At 38.6% G+C, this 21907-nt stretch overlaps 1 protein-coding gene across 1 annotated transcript; it reads right to left on the reverse strand.

Annotated features, from left to right (window-relative positions):
- Window positions 1–555: 555 nt before the first annotated feature.
- Window positions 556–16691, reverse strand: opn8b (opsin 8, group member b). Its single transcript, XM_081378948.1, has 4 exons — window positions 16275–16691; window positions 11323–11616; window positions 7167–7492; window positions 556–3736 (listed from the first exon to the last, which is right to left on the reverse strand). Exons 1-4 carry the CDS (start codon window positions 16342–16344, stop codon window positions 3365–3367), a joined length of 1062 nt encoding a protein of 353 aa, XP_081235074.1. The 5' UTR covers window positions 16345–16691; the 3' UTR covers window positions 556–3364.
- Window positions 16692–21907: the final 5216 nt, after the last annotated feature.

Raw genomic sequence — 21907 nt, forward strand, 5'->3', positions numbered from 1 at the left:
GAGGGAAGGGCTAGCGAAAAGGCCTTTTAAAGCTTGACAAAGGACACACCTTGCAGGCTGGCTCAACCAATGAGAAGGGTGGAATTTCTGGCGGGAGTTTCCTCTGTGGGGAAGATTTATGAGTCTATGTTCTAAGCATGCTCATTTGCAATGGCACGCTGGATTGGTTTCTGAAGATGAAACTAAGAAAGATTCATGTAATACTAATAAGTTGCACAGCTAGCGGCATATCATGTACATAATCATTTTGATCTTCAAAGTACCAATTTATAGAGACCAAACATGGTATGCGTGTGGGTTCTATAATAAGATATATAGTATCAAAGAGATCATAGTATCAACAGATAATAGTATTAAAAGACACAACACAAGACAGTAAATCATTGACAAAGTTTCTGGGATGCATGTTCATTTATAGATCAGTTCGTCTATGATTAATGCAGAAAAGTCTGTATTAAAGATTGTTTCTATCTTCCCATTGTCTCTCTCTAGAGCATGTGGTCACATTCTTTTAACACCCATAAAACCATATCTGATTGTGGTCATGACAACTAGGACCATTTTGCCCTGTTTGGGGGGATGGGACCACAGAAGATTTTTATGGTACATATACCAAATAATTGTGTCTGATTTGGTCTCAGTCGTTACAGTTGTGTCAGCACAACTGAAGGAGAAATAATCTATGTGAAATAGTAATGTCCAACCAAATCAATGGAATTGCTTCCCTGTAACTTAAAACAGTTAAGTTTAGTGAACATGCTTTAGTTTATTTAAAACTGCACTGAAAAATAAAAGTGTGTAGGATTTACATGATTTCTCAAATGTATTTCTAGACTATAGCTAGCTATTAGCTAATAATAGCACTTATTAACACTTATTTACATGCTCCTTCAGCCTCAAGAGTTTACCTTATTTGAATCAGTCCACATCCCAACCAAATGCTCCACTCTTCTCCATAATGGTAACCCACTGTAATTTAAATGGTTCTAATAATTCCATTGTAATTGAACATTAAACACAATTACATACTATCAAGTCTTCCCCTTTCCTAATTTTCTCAAAAACACATCAAATAACACTTAATTTCAACATTTATTCTCTCTTAATTCACCGTACCACCTTCTTCGCACATTGTCTTCATCCAATACGTTGGAAATCGCCACATCCGTTGTTTTTTTAATCACGAAATTAAACCCTTAACATTAGCTTAACGATTGATAATATAGTGGAAAATTATACAGGTTAAGGTAATTAAACGCAATACAATAGTGTTTTGGTGGTAAAAGAAATATATGTGTGTTACTTTAACAAAAAATATTTGGGTAAAAAGAACAGTGCCACAAAACCATTTTATTTTAGCGTAGCCAGACGGGATTTAAACTTCATTGGTTTTTGGATTATTGCAGAAAATAACAAAAGTTTATGATTCTTACATGTTTTGATCACCATTATAATCTTCACAAATGAACACAGCTTTATGAATTTTGAAGCCTATACAATTGGCAGAAGTAAAAAGCTAAACATAGGCTACAAATGAACTACACAACTTTGACATCACCATCACTAAGCTTCTGTCAACCCTTCTGACAAAGTCTTTATTTAAAAAAAAAAAATCCTTTAAAGTTTGAGTTAGAATAGTTTGCAAGAGCTCGATTATAAACAGAACAAAGCTGTAAAAGTAAACTAGTGAATAGATGAATTTTCCTGTTTGACTGATGACATATTTAATGTCCCCGATTATTAAGCAACAACCTTTTTTCAATACAAGTAAAAGCTTTAAAGAAAATCACAATAGACGGTATGTATATGTATGTGTTTTATGGCATAAATTAAAACATGAGAATATCTTGAGCATGTGTGAACCACGGACCTTATTGTAGACATTTAACCAAAAACCCATTCAAAGAAACCATTGATTTCAGGAAGATGGAACTGGAAGTCCTAAAAAATCATTTTCGAGTTTTAGCCTAAAAAAATACATCATTCCTGCAATACTCTATTAGCACTGGGTTTAAATACCTTGACACCATTGGCACAACAGTACTGTCTCCTGACACAGCGGTACTGTATTAGTTTAGAGGGCTTGAAGTATTGTGCACTGGTCATATTTTGACTAGTTTTATGATACTTTACGAGTGTTTTTTTGTCCGTTATGGAGTTTGGCGTTTAGATCCACAGAAGAAAGAAAGACATATAGGTTTGAAACAGCAAAATGCTGAGTAATTAATGATTGGATTTTCATTTTTGGGTGAACTTTTAGAGCAAATATCAATGGTCTTGAAATATATCCTTAGCATGTCCTTAGCATGAAACAACAAACTGCAAGAAATTGTAGTCTGCCTCGACCCAGATTCCACTCCAAAATATATTTTAGAATGAGCTCATCCCCAAAATGGCTTAATTATCATAGAGATGAAAGAAAGTCAAGTTATATTGTTTCTTCGCCATTTGGGTTGATCACATCCTGAACAAATGGTCAATTGTAGAATGGGGATGGGTGTGGGACACAGAGAACCATCTCAGAACAACTTCATTAACATACAGACCACAGCTGTTGCAACAAGAGCAACTTCATTTACATTAAGAGTGGTAAACTAACAGGATAAAAGGTTTAAGATTTGGATGTTCTGGATTCATTCTGACGCCGGTGAACCAAATGTGCTTCGTGTACCTTGCCACTGCTATGCTGTAATAAACTTCAATTTTGAGATCTTCGACGTCCACATCCTTTTTTCTTACAAGACTATATATGATATCTCAATGAAATGCCCTTTATATAAAGCCATCACATAACACCTAAACCCCTTGATAATACGGTGTCACACAGCAATGTGCTATGCCATACGTTGTGATGATTTGGATCCGTATTGCAGCTTGTGGAATAAATAAAAAACACACACAAAGAACCACTCCATGTGCTATTAAAGTCAGCATGAAATGGAAGTTGTGATAGTCTTTCTGTACCCAATGTGACATATTTCTGAGTTAAACGGCTTTTCAAACAAGAAAAATTTTAGGGCAGGACTTGATTTTTTTAGCAATGGGAATTGAGTGGATTGTTGGATGGTTGTGGTTTGCTATTGATGGATCTCATGTGAATGACAAGTTGTCCCGCCCTCATGCCAACTCACACGTCACCAGAGAAAAGAAAGTTGTTACTGCAAGAGGGAGGGGAAGTTATTTTGATTAAAGATTATGAGCTCACATGAATAAAAAAAAAATGATGATGTGCACTGAAAAATCATTTATAATAAATATTGCAATATTACATAAAAAAAAAACAAGTTAATTTTGATTTCATGGTGACTTTAACCAGGCAAAAGTTCCAGTTAACTAATGTTCTGTACATATTCATTCATAAATCCTACTGATTCGGCATCAGTCGAGTCTCATTCTCCTCGCTCTTCTCTACTGTCGGTTCCTCCGCTCCAGGTTTGGACTTGTTTGGGTCACACACCAGGAAGATGGTATTGTCCGGGTCGATTTTGGCATCGGATGTACGGCAGATGTTGGATCTCCCGCAGAGGCGGCTCAGCTGGTTGACTTCTCGTTTGAAGTTCTTGCTGAATACATAGTAGATGAACGGGTTGTATATAGTGGACGTCTTGGCGAACAGACACGGTAGCATGCTGACCTCAGGAGGGATTGAATCACCAGGCCGGTAGACGGACCACAGGCTAATGATGCCATACGGCGCCCAGCAGCCGACAAACCCAATGCTGATCAACACAGCGATCTGTAAAAGCAAAGAATAACATGCTGAGATCTGTTTTGATGTTTGTTCCTGGCCAACATTATAGAATAGAATAGAATAGAATAGAATAGAATAGAATAGAATAGAATAGAATAGAATAGAATAGAATAGAATAGAATAGAATAGAATAGAATAGAATAGAATAGAATAGAATCGGGCATTTATATAGCGCTTTCATATGTACTACTGTACACCCAAAGCGCTTTACAATCATATCAGGGGATCTCTCCTCAACCACCACCAGTGTGCAGCATCCACTTGGATGATAAAATTGCATGGTGGAGCCAATATAGGCTTGAGATATGGGCCCTACATGGGTTTGTCCAAGGGTTCCATGTTGGCCCAGCATGGGCTAATTCAGATAGGGCCGAAATAGAACTATTGCCAAACCCATTTAGGGCCCATACTGGAGATAATTCAGATACTGCCAACATTGAACCCATTGATAAACCCATTTAGGGCCCATACTGGGGATAATTCAGATACTGCCAACATTGAATCTATTGATAAATCCATTTAGGGCCCATACTGGGGCTATTTCAGATAGGCCCAACCCATTTAGGGCCCATACTGGGGCTATTTCAGATAGGGCCGACATGGAACGCATTGACAAACCCATTTAGGGCCAATACTGGGGCTATTTCAGATAGGGCCGACATGGAACTCATTGACGAACCCATTTAGGGCCAATACTGGGGCTATTTCAGATAGGGCCGACATGGAACTCATTGACGAACCCATATAGGGCCCTTACTGGGGCTATTTCAAATAGGGCCGACATGGCACCATTGACCAAAAGATCATTATAAATAACACGGCTTATTTAGTGTCTTGCAATGCTACAGTATAGTGATTGGCACCTCTTTCTGAATACATTAAATGCTATTAAAATATGAATGCTGAATGTGTCTGTAAACAACCTTCAGGTGATGTGAAGCTTCTGCGTATAGAAGCTTTGAAATGGTCTCATGTGGGTAGAACAATCACAGATAAGAACATGGGAAAAGAAAGCCAGTGATAATTGAATCATTTACAGTATTTTGGAATAACTGTTGCTTTCGAAAGCTCAAGGACATTGGGGATGAATAGAGCTCAGTTTTGAATGAGTATTATGAGTTCCAATTCATGCTACAGGGAGACATATCCCTCAGCGTCATTACACTAGGAATAAAAATGTCCAGGTTGAGATTGCTGAAAGAATCAGAGTTTGAGTGAGGTGTGATGTAAGGATTGGTAACTAAAGGTTGAACCCAATGTATTATTTTTTCTTCCGCTTGTCAAGGCTTTCCTTTTCCATATACTGACAGCAGACAAGGGAAACAGTCAAGCTCTTTAAAGTACTCCATACAACTGTCTCACTACTCTTCTGAAGCCATACAACAGCATTGAGAGCGGAAACAAACTGAAATGAGTTTTCACATTGTTCACAGGAACTCTCATTAGTATGTGCACAACAGTCTTATTTTAGTATCATTGATATACTATTATAGTTTTTGTTAATACAAACGCCATTTCCAGAAAAGTTGGGACATTTTGTAAAATGATCAATCAATGATTTGTTAATTCTCATGAATCTTTTTTTAACTGACAAAATTTTGTAAACATTTGATTTTGATGGCTGCAACACACTACAAAAAAGTTGTGACAGAGGGAAAATAAAAGTGAAAAGATTATAGAATATCCAAGTTAAACTCTTTTTAAACAGTCCACAATTATCAGATGAATTGGTAATATGTGAGGCCCTTGCCCGCTAGTTAAAGGACAAATCCAGTGAAAAATGAACCTGGGGTTAATTAACACATGGTTACCGAGTCGATCGTTCCCTGCGATGCGTTTTCATGAAAATCGAATGTAAAGAGTTTTATCTTTAAAAACATTTTAGCTCATAACAGTAGTATATGGGGCACAGAGTAAGTAAAAATAAATCGCTAGTTAATACCACTAACAAGGCTCAAAATAGCGTCACACTAACACGGTAACATAATGAGGGTCCTTACATACAAACCGAAGCATTGAGAACTTTGTAAGTGTACAGACCGTTTAATAAGAAGATACTTTATAAAGACAGTACATTACGCGTTGACATGCAGGATCCATCTTGGAAAACAGTCTCGACTAATCGAGCCACGAACTCTGTGCCCCATATACTACTGTTATGAGCTAATCTGTTTTTAAAGATAAAACTCTATACATTCGATTTTCATGAAAACTCATCGCAGGGAACGATCGACTCGGTAACCATGTGTTAATTAACCCCAGGTTCATTTTTCACTGGATTTGTCCTTTAACCTCACCGTCAGGGTTTGTGATTGAGTGTAAAAGGAGCATCTCAGTCTTTCAAAAATAACATTTCTCAATGCAAGATTGCAAAGAATTTATGTCTTTCAACATTTTCTATACATAATAAAGTGAAAAGATTCAGGGAATCCAGAGAAATCTCAGTCTTTGTATAAGGCAAGGCAGGAGACCTCCGTTGAATGTGCGTCACCTTTGAGCCCTCAGGTGGCACTGCATGAGAAACCATCATGCTACTGTGTTAAATATAGCCACATGTGCTCGGGAGTACTTTGGAAAACCATTGTCACTTAACACAGTCTGACGCTGCATCAAGAAATGCAACTCGCATCTCTGTTACGCAAGGAAAAATCTTTTTGATGCAGAGATGCTGCCGAGTTCTCTTGGCCCGAGCTCATCTCAGATGGTTTAGAAGACTGTGGAAATGTGTGCTGTGGTCAGATGAGTCCATGTTTCAGCTTGTTTTTGGAAAAAAACGGACATCCAGTTCTCAGTCCTAAAGATGAAAGGGACCATACAGACATTCATCAGCAAACATCTGTCTTGGAATGGGGGTTCATCGGTGCAAGCGGCATGGCTGAGTTGCATATGTGTGTAGGTACCATTGACGTACATTGTGCAGAGACATGTACTGCCATCAAGATGACATTTTTCATGGGAAGATGCCTGCCTACAGTCCAGATTGGCCTCTTTTTGAAAATGTATGGCCCATCATGAAAAGGAGAATCAGACAACGACTGCCACAAACTGTTAAAGCAGATGTCTTATATCAGGCGAGATTGGGTGTAAATTCCACTTGCAAAACTGCAACAATTAGTATCCTCAATTCCCAAATGATTAAAAGTGTATTAAAAGGAAAGGTGATGTGACACAGTAGTAAACATGCCTCTGTCCCAACCTTTTTTGGAGCGTGTTGCAGCCATCAAAATCAAAATTAGTTTATATATACAACTGATTTCTGGCCATTGTGACTTAAATAACAGGACTAAAGATAAAAGCTAGAAAGCCTCTGACTTTCTTGGGTTTCATTTCACGTTCAGATGAAAGGTTAATATGCAGATCTTATGTTTCATGTTAGCAGTGTAGCTGGTACACACTATAAATCAAACACACTCACCACCATGAGCCGCCGCTGCATCTTTATCATGTTGGGTATGTGGTTGCTGTCGTCCATAGACTTGTAGGTGACGTATAGTTTCAGAGCGATGCCAGAGTAGCACGACATGATGATGATGGCTGGGAGGATGAGGTTCATGAGGAAGATGGTAATGACAAAAGACTGGCTTTGTTCCTTCATGTCCCTCCAGGCCAGAGTACAGGACAGGCCGAAGGACTCTGGGCCGTATTTTCCCCATCCAATCAGAGGGAAAAGAGCCCAGAGTAGCGCGTACATCCATGTGGTTGCCACAAGTATCTTTGCGCTCCTTTTGCTGATTTTCTCTTCTATGGACAGAGACAGACATTTCTAGGTATGAAAAGGGGATTAAAATGAAAAAAGTATGGATCATTTAGTTCTATGACCATTTTTCATGCCGTCCCTGTAACGAACTTGCAATTAGCTTGTGAAGTGGTAATGAGGAGTGATTGAATGAACCCATATGGGTTGGTTATGTAAATATAAATTGAATAGAATTGAGTGTAAATAATTAAATAATATTTCTAATTTTATTCAAATCCCTCTATTTTACAAAACTATAAAGTTAGACAAACAAATAATATAATAATAATTAGGAAATCATTTTTGTGCTCATGCATATATTTTTTATATGTTTCAAATATGTAATCATTTAATTGATTTGGTCCACATTGAATTCATTTTATTTTTTAAAAGAACTAAATTAATCCTGTTTTCTATTCAGTATGTTCCACTTATTTTATTGGTAGATACTCAGACATTTATCTTTGTAATGGAATCATTTCAAGACAAGTTAAGGCCTAAAGACCTCAATCTCTGTAGCACATTTAGCCTACTGGAAGTGGTTGAACAATTCTTTTGCTTACTAGCATCACCAAGAACACTAATATAAGGGGAATTGTACAAGCTGACCTGCAACTGCCCTCATATTAAGCTGAGTTCACACTAAATGCCACAAAAATATGGGCAAAGCTGAGTTCACACTTGATGGCACAAAAATATGGGCAACTGTGTCTAGATGTGCCTGAACTTGGCTGAGAGGGCCGTTTGAAACCACTGCCATGTGTTTGTATGCTTCATTAAGACAGAGACAGAGCTGGAAACATACTGTGCATATTGTGTCTTTTCCTAGAAAACTGGGGAATGTGTGGTTTTCCAGATTCCAGATACACATCTATAGGCTTCTGCCAGTAAACTAACACAAACAAGAGTCCTTTCATTTAGGGGGAGACCGGGGAGTGTTGTAACATGGGGTCAATTGTAATAACTGAAGAGCTATGGTGATGTCATCAATATCATACACTCCCTGTTTACACCTGGTATTAAGACCACGCTGAACGCTGTGAGTGTGTGTTAGAAATCAGGAGTGGCGAGAGAACATTGTGTTTAGTAGTTTTTAGTCTTCAAACCAAACTTGGGTCTCCAGCCAAAGTTTAAATCCCGTCTGGCTAGTGCGCTTCTCATAATTTTTAAACATTAGGTCAGTAGACGGAGAGTAGGCGGACTTTTGTGGCTGTTCGAACACATTCGACCACATGAGCATTTACACTGTGAAAACAATCCAATCTTATGCGTTTTCGACTACCTCTGGAAGTGGTCGAAAGTTGACAAGCTCAAATGTTTTAGATCACTTGTGATCCGATCGACTCAAACGCATCTTAATACCAGGTGTAAGGGCCTTAGGCTACGTTCACACTGTCAGTCCAAATCTGATTATTCATGTATCCTATCGATTATCTGATCTAAAATTATTGACTGTCCACATTGTGAATCGCAACTGTTCAGATCCGATTTGTGTGTCCATGCCGCTCCATCGGTTTCCGGAATATCTGCATTGGCCTCTATGGCAATGGTGTTGCATTGGTAGGTATACGCCAACAACAACAACCGCACCATGGAGGGGTTTGCAATAGAGATGTTGTCTTATTTACAGTGACAACGTGTAGCCGCCGTGCTGGACTACTGCATCTTATGAGGCAGCGTTTGCCACTTTGCAACAACACAACCTTGTTTCTACAGCCACTTTCAGCATGTTCCATATTACAACGTCTGACGTTTACATTTTACATGGCGTGAGAAAGTCACATAAACCACGCAAAATCTGATCAGGGCAGTCAGACTGAAACGGATTCTCAGAAATACAATTTGAATTTCAAACCACAAATGAATGTAGCTCGAAACCGATTTGTAAAAATTGCATTTCATGGGATTTGTTTTGCTGTTAACACTTTCTAAATCTGATTAGATTTCAGTCAGATATGCACAAAAATCAGATTTGGACAGACAGTCTGAATGTTCCGGGACTGATCCCAGCTATGTTTCTAGGTCCCCATCCCGCGATTGATGTTAGGGTGCTGCTATGTAGTTGCTACTGTGGTCTGGATGGTTGCTAGGGTGGTCTGAGATGTAACCATAGTGTAGGTGGTTGCCAGGATGTTCATGGTGGTTGTTAGGGCATTGCTATGCAGTTGCTACGGTGTTCTAGGTGGTAGCTAGGGGGTTGCTAGGGCATTGCTATATGGTTGCTAGGTTGGGAGGTTGCTTAACTCAACACCGCCTACTGAATGAGCTCTTCTGGTGTCGTATCTCTTTTAGCTCTTTTATCGGGATTTGTCTAGCTACAAGAACAAACCAGAGATCCATTTATTTCTCTATACGGCAGTTTTCCCATGCCAAGTTTCATTTCAATAATTCAGTGTTTGTCTCCCGGGCATGAGACAGCCAAAAAACTCTATTAAGTTAGCTTTCTGAACTGTCATGTTGGGTTTGTGTGTAAATGACAACTATGTGCTGTAACAGAGCTCCCCAGCAGCTCTCAGCGTGAACACAACCCCTTACAGAGATGAAACCGGATCACTCCGTCTGTCAAACAATTCCTGGATATCGAAACCTTGTTTTGCTATTGTAGTGGAAAAAATCAGAAATGATTGGCTGTTTGCACAACCTATTTGGAGGATGTTGGATGTGAGATATTATTTTATATTGTACTCCTAGTGATGATCTCGTTTGCTTTCTTTGCTGGACTGTTGAAACTGTAGGAGGGAAGTACATTTGTCAACATTTAAATGACAAGTTATCGTCATTGAAATAAATATTCGTTATTTAAATATGTTTGAGAATTATCTAAATGTATATATTTTTTAGTTTGTATTGGCCTACTAAATCTTCCTCCATGCTCTTTGCAAAAAAAAAAAAAAAAAAATTCCCTTATTTTTACTCTCAAGACTGATATTGTAATATTTGATGTATAAATTAACTCTCATGTTCTGTTTGAGGTCTTATAAGGCTCATTTTAATAGCTTAAATAATTAAGATAATACTGTATTCCAGGTTTGGTACAAGTTAAGCTCATTCGACAGCATTTGTGGCATAGGCCTAAAGTTGTTTAAATCCCTTTTACAGTCGTTTTAGGGTTTTAGAGTTTACGGTGTTGCGTTTTCATGGCGACAAAGTTGTAAAATTGTATAGAACTCTACACAGAAAAAGTTTTGATGATTGATTCATAATAAAATCACATATTATTTGTCTTGTGTCTATACTGTTGAAACAGTGATTGTTTTAACATTTACATTTTATTGTAAGCGCCTAACTGAAACTCCGAAACTCTTTAATTGGAAATTGTAATAATTATTATATCAAATGCTGTTGATTAACCTTAAATTGTACTAAACTTGGAATTTTCATTTAATGCCTACAGATATTTACAAGATTTTTTTATGATCTTATGAGAACAGATTATACACAAAATGTCAGCAGATAACACGCATCAACCACCTTCCATGACAATTTGGGATATGACTTATGGAAACCTGCAATACATTCTAAGATTCTTTGATTTCTTTTACTGTGTCAATCTGCAATTTGCTTTAGCTAGTGTCAAACAGAAATAAGTTACTAGAAAGGATATGGGTTACATTTCTGAAAAGTGCATGTGTGCATGTATAATATATATGTAAACTGAGTTTGATTAGCATTCTGAAACATACATCATTGTCATTCTGAACAGAACATTAAAATGGTAAGAAAAGGCAATTCATCTGTATCTCAGCCAGTAGCCTTGAGGTTGTATCACTCAATAGGAATCCATGCTGAATTCAGAATAGAAATAGGTCTAAGGATAGACCCCTGAGGAACTCACTGGGTGATTGGAGCGTTAAAGACACAATGAAGCGAACAATAGCCATAATTGTCAGGGTCATCATGCTAGCTGCTCCGAAGAAAAATCCCATCAGGCCGTAGTACACACAGGTGACGTCTCCACCTATCCAATGGTGGTTCCAAGCTGAGGCTACAGCCAGCGGGTACATTGTGACGGCTGCTCCCAGATCTGTCACAGCGAGATTCACGCTAAGAAGCTCTGGGGGCTTCATGTGGTTTGACCGCTTGTACGCCATCACAAGAACCATCAAGTTCCCCACAATGGAAAGAATTGCTGCATATGAAAAGATAACAAGGAGAAATTAGGTGTGTAGTGTACATATAGCAACATGTTATTCAACCGGTTTTACTCATTTGAAACAATGCCTTTTAATTGACTAAGAATCACATTCATAGTGCTTTGTTGGCAAAATTGGATATGGTAAAACATTTATTTTTCACTTGAAAGAAATATTTCTGCAATTAAGGCTTCATTTATTTTATTAAAAATACAGTGAACACTGTAATACTGGGAAATATTATTACGATATAAAATATTTTTTTCTATCACGTGTAATTTACTGCTGTGATGCAAAGCTGAAATTTAAGAATCATAACTCCAGTCTTCAGTGTCACATGATCCTTCAGAAATCGTTCTAATATGCTGATTTGCTGCTCAAGAAACATTTAGTTTTATTATCAATTTTAAATACAGTTGTTTAACTTAATATTTTTGTGAACACTGTTATACGTTTTTTCAGGATACTTTGATGAATAGAAAGTTCAAAAGACGCATATATTTTACCCCAAACCTTTGAACAGTAGTGTGTGTGCATATTATTAATATTATTATTAACCATCCCATTTTGTTTAACACTAATTATATCTGTAATTCTTGTTCTGATTGGTCAATTGCTGAATTCTGTTCTCAGATATTTTTGTCTACCATTGTCCGTGGCAAGCATTCTCCAACGTACCTGTAGCGGCAGTTGTGTCTTAGAATCACTTCATTCTCTAAAGTGACATGTATTAAATCAATATTTCATGTCCATTTATCTATTTATTTCAAAATGAATGAAATACTGAGTCTGGGTTTTGATTTTGATATAATGACTAGCTGACTGTACATATCCCTCTTTATTACTTACAGGATTTTCCTCCATAAACTTGCTGAATAACCCGATGCTGTATCTTCAATAGTTCTATTTTGCATGTACCCAAAGTGACATGCATTGCATTTAAGTTTCATTTGATCAGTTTGTCCATTTTCCATGTTCTTGGCACTGCTTGGCTCTCCTCTACAGTTTAAACCACAGGGGAGTATTGTATATTGTGTTTTGTTTCATGTTAGGGGCAAATCCCATACGAATTCTTCTGCAGTCTTACGTAACCCCATCTTCAAACAGTCTCTTGTGTCCTTTCTTTGTGTCTTCGACCTCTCTTTAATCTCAGCAACCAACAGTATGTCATCTTGACTCTTTGATAACCTTCCTGTTGTGCCCTTCAGCCATGTACAGTTTCACACCGAGATGTCGAGGTGCTTTATCGCTGTATAAATTATACAGGTCCGTTCCATACATAATCAAACTGGAGATTTAGATTGCATTAGTAGCTGTGGGACTTACATTTACTGTGTGTATTTGGCAGATACTTTTATCCAAAGCAACTTTTATTGCATTCAAGGCATGTATTGTAAACCCTTGGAATCAAACCCATGACCAACTCCACTCCACAACGACACTATATTAATTTGCTGAATGTTACATTTTACTAGCATTATCTGGTTTGATCTGTGCTGTGCTGGTGAAATCCTTCCTCCAGTAGGTTGATCGCTGAGTATGTGGATTACATTAAATACGAGCCATCTGTAGTCATACTTTTAAAAGAATTACACTCAAGATTCTAGGATAAACAAATAGATCTCCCTGAAGCAGAAAAAAATACCTACATCTGCTTTAACAACAGCTTCCTTTGCAAGGAACAAACTTATTTAGGGAACAGAGGACCTTTATTCAACAGAGCCTTATGGGTAAAGTGTGTATAAGTCATAAGCCATCAGCTTGGTTCGATGCTTCCAAGGATTCACCAAACACCTGCAGTTTGCTGTGACATGTCATGTACTGAGGAGATTAAATGTCCCCAGTTGCAAAGACCTGAAAAATGATGTGGGGTATGAACTACTGCGTCAACATCCACAGGCATTTCTCAAAGCAGCCGAATGAGAAACGACAGCCAAATCAGTGTGAAAGCACCTGAATTTCTATTTATGATGTCTCAATATGTAATTTACAACCCAATTTTCTGAAGTGTATGGACCTTGAGGCAGGAAAAGACTCAAGACTTGAAATCTGCTTTGGTGACCTGGAGGTCAAATCTTCAAATCTTGTAACTGAAGAGAATTAAATTATCCTTGAACTAAATTGAGCTGAATAATTGCCCACTGTAGAGCTGCTTTACAGCTGAATTGAATTAATTTCATTATTGATTAGCTTTGCAACAATGAAACTGTTACTAATCTAATTTGAATCAACATTAAATTTAATTGAGCTGATGACAATTGTCTTCTGTAGAGCTGATTCACCGCTGAAATTTCATAATTAAGTTATTTTCTCTCGCCTCTCGAAATTCATGACATGACTCAGATTTTCTATATAAATACAACATGAGTGAATTAAATGACTGAGTGATGCTGATGACGAAGGATGCAGGCATTTATCAGTTCACAAATAGGGTGGACTGGGGATAGTTACACTTTTAATAACAAATCAATTTCTGCGTAAAATCATACTTTAAAGCAATTGAACAACCCTTACTGCTCAGAAAAAAAGGAAAGTTCATTGAACACACCATTTCTGGGAATGTTGTCACAATGGAACCTGCAAGAAAATATTAAGAGCAAAACAACTATGAAACAGCAAAAATGTAAAACATCACTATATCCATTGTTTTGGACAAAAAAATATATATTTTAATGAATTAAAAATAGCATAAATTTAGATTATTACTTAAATGTGACCACTACAATTTTGAAAAAACACCCTAATAAATCCACTTTTGTCATAATGGCTATAGTTGATTCCTGATTAAATGTATAGTATGATTTTTAATTGTTTGTTTACTTCTATAGCCCAAAAAACATAATGATGATTTTCAGTGTTCTTTAGACACTATCACATCATTCCTGAAATGTAATACCTCTTCCAAAGAAAGTAGGGGTGGAGAAATGACTGTAAGTGATTAATTACCAGTCTGCAAACTTAGCTCCTATTGTTATGAAAAGAGAAATCTCAAGAGAAAATACTTAATGGTTTGCCTATAAGCAATATCACAGTACAGAGGATGCAGTGGTAACACTAATACTGACGCATCTGGATTAGTCTTAAACTATAGCTCTGGCTCTCTTTGTGGACTTTACCTCTGCATTTAATTCGATACAGCCAGAGCTTCTACTGACAAAAATGATTCAAATGAAAGTTAATCCTTACCTGATTGATTGTTACTACTCATTTTTGACAGGTAGAATACAGATAGTTAGAATCAATCAGAAAAATTCAACTTGTTTCTTATTCAGGAGCGCCTTAGGTTGGGTGAGCACATCTTTCCGTTTTATACAGACAACTGTAAAACTGATATCAAAACATTGAAGTTTTCAGATGATACAGTGCTTTTGTCTTTATTAGGGATTGAAGATGATTCTAGTATTCATCAGTGTTGTATGGATAGATTAGTGGAGTGGTGTGAAAGGAATTCACTTAGACAGGAAATGATTTTTGGTCTTCCAGTGAATAACTATCAAACACAAGTGACTGAACATAATAACATACAGATTGAACAAGTGTCTTCTTATAAATACTTGGGTATGTGGATGCTGTTTAATCATGCAATGAAAAATCTGAGAAGGGTCTAACATAATCCAATCGAGCACATATCCAGTGCACATATAGATTATGTTTGATGTAAGGTACAAGAACGTAACTATTTTCTGAGGATACTACAGTCATTTGGAGCAAATAAACACATCATGCTATTGTTTTTTTTATCTATAACATAGAGTGTTACAGTATACAATATGGAACATGTGCATGGTGTAAGTTGTCTATCTCTTCAACTTAAAGCTCGATTGGCTAGACTGCTATGTATTTGTTCAAAGATTGTGAGCCAAATGCTTGTGTCAAGTGTTCATATTTCATATTCATATACTAAAAAAACGGCAGGTAAAATGATGTCTAACCCTTTTCATATTGTAGCCTATATGAGAAATAGCTTTTGCCATCAAACAGAAGATTTAGCATATGCTGGAATGAACAGATTACGGAAATCTTTTGATCACCAGTCTGTTAACTTAATAGAGTTGGTGATCTAAGTAGGTCTTACTGGGTACCCTAACTGGGCTCTGAAAACATAGAAATTACTCAATTGATGCACTGGAGCACAGTTACGTATTGTTTTGTGTTGTTTAGTCTATTGTGATGTATTAATTGGTGTGGTAGGCCTATTGATGTGAGACAGTAAACGCAGTGGGATGCGAGACAATTTTTGGAAGGAAATCCAACAATAAAGTGAAATTGGAAAAAAAAATTGAAAGGGAATATTTAATAAAAATTAAGCTAATTCAATAACGCTGATTGACAACAAAACCATTACTAAACAAAAAAGCAATTGTGTTGTGCAAGTGTTGTTGTTTAAAAGCCTTGTAGTTGCTGAGGCTATATTTAGAATCCATGAGAACTTCTCGCATGTGACAAATAACCCCAGTTTCTCCTAAATGAAAGTAGGCTACCAAAGCATCGATTGATAATCTTCTCTACAAACTCGTGTTTGGAATAACACTGCCCTTTTGAGTCAATTATGTAAGAAGTGAATTTCAGTAATCCGCCTGGAAACAAACAGAATCATTATTACGAACCAGAATCGGTTACCAAAAAAGTTGGAGATCCAGAAACTCAATCTTACCAATGAGCAGCAGGAACGCCCCAATTCCATAATCCACAGCGGGTGATAGTTTAGAGGAGTAAATATCCATGAGGACAAGTGAGGTGTGCTCTTCAGCGGGAAGAGATGATGTTAATTAATTCCCAGAAATGAACGTGCTCGACATGGATCAGTGCAATTGGGAAAAAAGTTACAGAAAATATACGCGCCGCGTAATGATCCACACTGCTGTCATGTATTAGAAACATCTGTTGTCCAAGAGAGATAAAGAACGCGATTAAATGAAGCTTCGACCACACCAACAGACCGAGAGAATGAAACGATGCCGTTGTCTTTGTCCAATAAGTAGTAAAAAAACACCATGAGCAATTGGTGGTGCGCGTTGGACACACTCACTCCAGCGCGACTGTACTGCAGCGTCTAATATAACATCTCTACAAGAGTCCGCTTCAGTCAAGTCCTCAACAGACAACAGGAGGGGCTTCATAATCACTGGACCACTCTTGCGGATAGATAGATAGATAGATAGATAGATAGATAGATAGATAGATAGATAGATAGATAGATAGATAGATAGATAGATAGATAGATAGATAGATAGATAGATAGATAGATAGATAGATAGATAGATAGATAGATAGATAGATAGATAGATAGATAGATAGATAGATAGATAGATAGATAGATATCTAGATAGATAGATAGATAGATAGATAGATAGATATCTAGATAGATAGGGAACAGAGATACAGTAGATAGATATTTTTGAAATAAATAAACAGACAGTCAGACAAATACACTCATTTACAATTTACTGCTTTTATACAGTATGAGAAAGCACTTTGAATTAGAGATGACCTTGATTCTACAAAACAAATTTCCCTTATTATATATTCGTTTGTATATATATATATATATATATATATATATATATATATATATATATATACTAAAGCAAATTGCAATCCTCACAAAACACACTTACGAAACACAGTAAACACTGTATGAAAGAAACAACAAGTGGATTCTTCTTACACATATAGAGGAAATGAAATTTAAAGGATTCCCTACCTTAATTAAATTTAACTAAACAAACTGGGACTTCATCCCCAAGTAAAATATGAATCATTTACTATACTGCATTATCAAAACTGAAGCCATTTTGAAGTGCACTTAGACAATTATGTTCTGCTCTCTTTGATGCTCCTCAATGAAAATGAAAACTTAAATCCATGAAGAATAGTCCAACTGTGAGATTGAGCACATAAGCAGATATGGTTTGTGTGCAGAGCAGAAATGAGTCAAATTCTGCAATTAAAGCACGATGCTCTGATGAATTTGTTTGAGCACAGTTCACAATTAAAGCCATATTTTCATCTGCAATCTCATTTTGAGTTCTTCAGCTGGTTGTTTTTCTGCAGAAAACTTTGAGTGTATACTGTGGTTAATGAAGGATCTGTGCTGTGTCCCAATTGTGCTTATTTGCATGGAAAATATGTACCAGTACTTTTTGGAGCTTGTTCATGCAAATATCTACCCTGGGAATCCAGAGTTCTCGCGAGAGCACAAGTTGAATTTGCTCAGCGAGTTACTCTGGTGTCGAGTAATGATGCTCATTAACTATGCCCATGTATCCGAGTTGCACCAATCACATCTGGTTATCTGATATAGGCGGGCCACAGGCGAGATGACGACAGCGCTGCAACGTCAAAGTCATTAGTAAAGATTGCAAGATGGCTATGGATGGACACCATTTGTTAAAATGAAAGATTTTGACTTTTTCTCTAAAAGAGGAACAGAAGACACCGCTCGAATCGTTCCTTTGCAAGAAGGGCGTTTTTGCTGTTGCCGACCGGATACGGTAAGAGTCTAATCTACCAGTTAGCTCCGCTGGAAGCTAAGCGATAACTTGTTGTGATTGGTCGTAGTGTTATCCAATTGTGTGCGGTGAGATTTTCAAATGCATGCTTGGCGCCGCCCCTCGAGCTGGCCGATTTTCATTAGTCGCACCAGACCATAAATCTTTTAGATTTAGGTCTGGATTTTCAGGCTAGCAAATATCAAAAATTCTCCAGAATAACATCCTTACACCTTTGACTCATTGTTTTTAACATCCTTTGATTTAGGACACACTAATTCTGTTCTAACATACTATTTAGGATGTTTATAACGGTGAAAATCAGAACTGATTCATTTCCCATGGAAAGCATGAACTGATAAAATGTATATTCAATGCACTGCAGTTTGCTTTAGATAAAAACATCTGCACAAATGTAATGGATACTAACAAATAGCTTTCTCCTGGTATTATAGACCTCCTTGGTAAAGACAAGAAGATGTAGGAAAGACAAAGCATGAATGCTAGTGGGTTGAGCATGGCATCTTTGATAGTTGCCTTTCCATGAACAACTTTTTTGTTGTGCTTTGTCATCTAGTCTTTTAACACTCCTGCAACACTTGTTAATGTTATACCATGACATCTTCCCAGCACAAGAAAAGTTCTCTGAACTTTGGCCAACTTTTGGTAAGGTTTCTAGTAATATTAATAGAATGGTAGTTCGAATTTGTAGTCTTTAATAATGTTCTCAAAACGTTAGCAGTGTTTTTAAGTGTTACTATTTCAGAATGTTCAGAGAACACCCATAATGTAAGGGTTAATTAAAAATGATAAAAAGTTAAAAAGAACAGCATTTATTCAAAATAGAAATCTTTTCTAAAGACATAAATCTTTACTATCACTTTTAATCAATTAAACTCATCCTTGGATAAAAGTGTTAATTTCTTTTGAAAAAGAGAAGAAAAAAAGATTGACCCAAAACTTTTGAACGGAAGTGTATATTTTAAATAAATGTTGTTCTTTTTTTTTTTTTTTTTTACTTTTTATAATAATAATAATAACTTTATTCTTTATTCTTTTTATTCATCAAAGAATCTCAAATTATTACAGGTTATAAAAAAAATATTAAGCAACTGTTTCCAAAATTGATAAAATCAGGATAAAAAAGGATAATGTGTGTGATGCAGAGTCAGAGACGTTCGGATCCATTTGCAGTATTTATTGAGAATGGTCAAACAGGCAAGGGTCAGAGTACAGCGTAGACAACAACGAAGAGAATCCAAGAACATAAACAATACCAGGCAGAGATCGAGGCAGGCGGCAATCCAGAATCAGAGACGGTAAACAGGCAGAAGGTCAGGGCAGGCGGCAGACAAGGAAACAGGTGTCGATAAACAGCCAAAGGTCCAATACACGGAGAGACAACAGTAGAATAATAACGCTTGGAGATGTTAGCCGAGGCAGAACAAGACTTCGCAATGAGGGAGAGTCAGGCAACAGTTTATATGGAGAGGTGAAATAGGAAACACCTGTGCAGGTAATCAGACCTAGGTACGGGGCTTATGGGAAGTGAAGTTCAATATTCCGGTGAAGGTGTTCGCTGATGAGTGGAGAGAGCCACAGAGGTGCGATCCGAGACAGAGCCCCCCTCCTGCGAGCGGCTCCTGAAACGAGGACAGGTGCGACGCCGAGGTCTTCCACGGGGTCTGGGGGCAGGTCTTGTTGGGTGGTTTCGATGAAACTCGGAGGTAAGTGAAGGATCCAATATGTCCTGTGATCTCACCCAGGATCTTTCCTCGGGACCATACCCCTCCCAGTCGATAAGGTACTGTAACTCCCTGCCTCGGTGTCTGGAATCGAGGATCTCCTTCACTCGGTAAGCCTCCTCGCCCTCGATGATGATTGGAGGGGAGCTCTCCTCCGCAGCCTCGTCCTGGTCCCTCTCTCCACTCGGATCACCGGCCGGTTTGAGTAATGAAACATGAAAAGTAGGAGAGATGCGATAAGTGGGTGGTAATGCAAGACGGTATGAAACTGGTGTTATTTGTCTGAGAATCTTAAAAGGACCCACGTACCTAGGACTTAGTTTTTTGCAGGGAAGTCGAAGACGGAGATCCCTGGATGACAACCACACCCACTGTCCGGGAACGTATTCAGGTCCCCTTCTCCGATGACGATCAGCCTGTTCTCTGACTCTGCGAACTGCTCGTTGAAGATGTACGTGAGCATTGTTCCAGGTCTCCTCACTTCTCTGAAGCCACGTATTTACAGCTGGAAGATCGGTGGGCTCCCCAGACCAGGGAAACAGAGGAGGTTGATATCCTAACACACACTGAAAGGGAGTAAGGCCAGTAGAAGGTTTGCGCAACGAGTTCTGGGCGTACTCGGCCCACATGAGGAAACGGCTCCAATCCTGCTGACTCTGATGACAGTAAGTGCGAAGGAAACGAGTGAGCTCCTGATTAAGCCTCTCTACCTGACCGTTGGACTGTGGATGATAGCCAGATGTCAAACTGACGTTAATGTTGAGTTGACCACACAAAGCTTGCCACACACGAGAGGTGAATTGAGGGCCCCGATCGGAGACGATATCTTCAGGTAGTCCGTACAGCCTGAAAACCTGTTGCACCAAAGCGTCCGCTGTCTGTAATGCTGTGGGCAGCTTGGTCAGGGGAATGAATCTGCAAGCCTTCGAGAAACGATCAACTACAGTCAGGATGGTCGTGTAATTCTGGGAGGAGGGTAGATCGGTCACAAAGTCGATGGCTATGTGAGACCATGGGCGTTGCGGAACCGGTAGTGGTTGAAGGAGTCCGGCCGGTCTCTGATGGGACGATTTGACGATGTTGCACGTGCTGCATTGATGTATGAACGTGATGACATCGGCCTGAAGCGTAGGCCACCAGAAACGATTCATGGTCAGATGAGTAGTGGCTGTAATCCCGGGATGACCAGCATTGGGGGTATTATGAATCCATTGTAATACTCGAGTGCGGAGACAGGTTGGCACGTAAGTGCGATCTGGGGGACATTCAGGCGGTGCTGGTACCTCACTCTGAGCCTAAGATATCTCTGTCATTATGTCCCATTGAATGGGCGCTAGAATCAGCGTTGCGGGGAGTATGGGATCTGAAGTGGAAGGATTAGCGGAGCTGTCGAACTGGCGTGACAGCGCATCTGCCTTGACGTTCTTGGAGCCTGGCCGATATGTTACTTTGAAGTCGAATCTCGTGAAGAAGAGCGACCACCTAGCCTGTCTGGGGTTCAATCGTTTAGCAGCCTTAATGTACTCTAGGTTACGATGGTCCGTAAGTACTGTAAAGGGCAGATGGGCTCCCTCCAACCAATGTCGCCACTCCTCGAATGCTGCCTTCATCGCCAACAGCTCTCTGTCACCCACATCGTAGTTTCTCTCTGCTGGGGTAAATTTGCGGGAATAGTAAGCACAGGGGAATAATTTCGCTGGATTACCCTGCCGTTGTGACAGTATGGCCCCGACTCCTGTATTGGACGCGTCCACTTCCACGATAAACTCCTGTCTGGGATCTGGATGATGAAGAATGGGAGCTGTAGTGAACCTGTCCTTGAGGCGTTGGAATGCTGCAGCACACTCAGAAGACCATCTTAACCGCTGACCTCCGCCCTGAAGCAGAGAGGTGAGGGGTGCTGCCGTGATGCTGAAGTTTCTGATGAATCGCCGATAGAAGTTGGCGAAACCCAGGAAACGTTGTAACCCCTTCACATTGGTGGGTTGAGGCCAATCTACAACTGCTCGCACCTTGCTGCTGTCCATAGTCACCCCCTCTGCGCTGATGAT

The sequence above is a fragment of the Scardinius erythrophthalmus genome (genome assembly GCF_964197995.2).
Source record: "Scardinius erythrophthalmus genome assembly, chromosome: 11".
Taxonomy (NCBI): Eukaryota; Metazoa; Chordata; class Actinopteri; order Cypriniformes; family Leuciscidae; genus Scardinius; species Scardinius erythrophthalmus.